General features: G+C 36.5%; 1 protein-coding gene across 1 annotated transcript; it reads left to right on the top strand.

Annotated features, from left to right (window-relative positions):
* The first annotated feature begins 569 nt into the window (after positions 1–569).
* LOC132280854 (secreted RxLR effector protein 161-like) lies at positions 570–1,304 on the top strand. The gene has a single exon (XM_059782614.1). It carries the CDS (start codon positions 570–572, stop codon positions 1,302–1,304), a length of 735 nt encoding a protein of 244 aa, XP_059638597.1.
* The last annotated feature ends 709 nt before the right edge of the window (positions 1,305–2,013 follow it).

Genomic DNA, 2,013 nt, shown 5'->3' with positions numbered 1-2,013 from the left:
AGAGACTTTTGCTCCCGTTGCTAGACTTGAGGCTATAAGACTGTTACTTGCATTTGCATCTCACAAAATTTTTAAATTATTTTAAATGGATGTAAAGAGTGCCTTTTTAAATGGTTTTATAGATGAAGAAGTATATGTAGAACAACCACAGGGCTTTGAAAGCTATGATAATTCAAACCATGTCTATAAATTGACTAAAACTTTATATGGTTTGAAACAAGCCCCTAGAGCTTGGTATAAAAGACTTAGTGGATTTCTGCTTTCAATTGATTTTGGTAGAGGTAAAATTGATAATACACTTTTTTACCAAAATCATTGATGGCAATTTGTTGATTATTCAAATTTACGTTGATGACATTATCTTTAGATCAACAAATGACACTCTAAGTAAAGAGTTTGCCTCCTCCATGCAAAACGAGTTTGAAATGAGCATGATGGGTGAACTCAACTTCTTCTTAGGATTGCAAATCAAACAAACTCTTGATAGAATTTTTATATCCTAATCAAAATATACCAAAGATTTGCTAAAGAAATTTGGCTCGGAAGACGCTAAACATGCTAAAACTCCCATGAGTCCTTCCTTAAAGCTTAATAAGGATGAGAAAGGCAAGGAAGTTGATATTAAGAAATATAGAGGGATGATCGGAAGTCTTCTTTATTTAACGACTAGTAGGCCGGACATCATGTTTAGTGTTTGTCTATGTGCTAGGTTTCAATCTTGTCCCAAAGAATCTCACTTAAATGCTGTCAAACGAATTTTCAAATACTTAAATGGCACTATCAACTTAGGATTGTGGTATCCTAGGCACACATCATTTGAACTTGTAGGATTTACGGATGCTGATTTTGCAGATTGTAAAGTTAATAGAAAAAGTACAAGCGGCGCTTGTCACTTTATTGGTCAGTCCCTTGTATCTTGGTCTTGCAAGAAACAAAATTCAGTAGCATTGTCCACTGTTGAAGCTGAATATGTAGCTGCTGGAAGTTGCTGTGCACAAATCCTATATATCAAACAACAGCTTGAAGACTTTGGTTTATTCTTCAACAAAATCCCTATCAAATGTGATAATACCAGCGCCATTTGCATATCAAAGAATCCCATTCAGCATTCTAAAACAAAGCATATTGAGATTAGATATCATTTCTTGTGGGATTATGTATCTAAAGGTGATATTGAATTGATGTTCATTAACATTGAGAATCAATTGGCTGACATTCTCACAAAGCCACTTCAAGAAGATAATTTTTGCACACTTCGTCAAGAAATCGGAATGGCTATAGAAAGAGAGATTCATGCTCACTGATGAATCATTCAAGAAAAAGATGTACTTCTAACTCCAGTTCGGCAGACCGAAACTCAGCTTTGGTCGACCGAAATAAACATTTCGGCAGACCGATACACTATTTCGGTCGTCCGAAATAAGGAAAATTAAATTCTCTTCCAAAGCCATTTTGGTCGACCTATGAAACCATTCGGTCAACCGATTCTTCGGGGCCCCAACTTGTAAGGCCCAAATCTGAGTTTAAAGAGGCCCGTGAATCCCATTTTGTTTTCAATCTCAAAACCCTCTTTCTCTCTCGTGCTCAAAGGGCAACTGTGAATCTCTCTCACTCTTTCTTTCTTCACTATCAAGGTAAGTTGGACTTCACTCACTTCAAATCAATCTTTTCTTTATCAAGTTCCTTTCTTGTTATTATCTGTCTCTGTTGTATCATTTTAAGTCAGATTGTGTTGCACATAACTTTGTCATCCTTTCACAAAATCTTTCATCTGTTAGAAAGAACCCATGGCTTCCCGAAAGAATCCTTCTAGAACTAATAGAAACCTAGAAAAATGCACTAGGCACTCTTATGATATGGATGCCGGAGGATCTAATCCACCAAACCCTGAGCATTCCGATTCCTATCCCGCTCCAAATATGCGTCTCTTCCGAGAACCTGAGTTCAAGGAAGTCTATGAAACCCGATTCCTCCATAAGATAGTTGAAAAAAGGGAAGTTTTTTGATGATAGT

This window comes from Cornus florida, unplaced genomic scaffold (genome assembly GCF_030987335.1).
Source record: "Cornus florida cultivar Cherokee Brave unplaced genomic scaffold, ASM3098733v1 CherokeeBrave_3.0.0_Hap2_Chr11, whole genome shotgun sequence".
Lineage (NCBI taxonomy): Eukaryota > Viridiplantae > Streptophyta > Magnoliopsida > Cornales > Cornaceae > Cornus > Cornus florida.
This window is presented reverse-complemented; position numbering and strand designations above follow the sequence as displayed.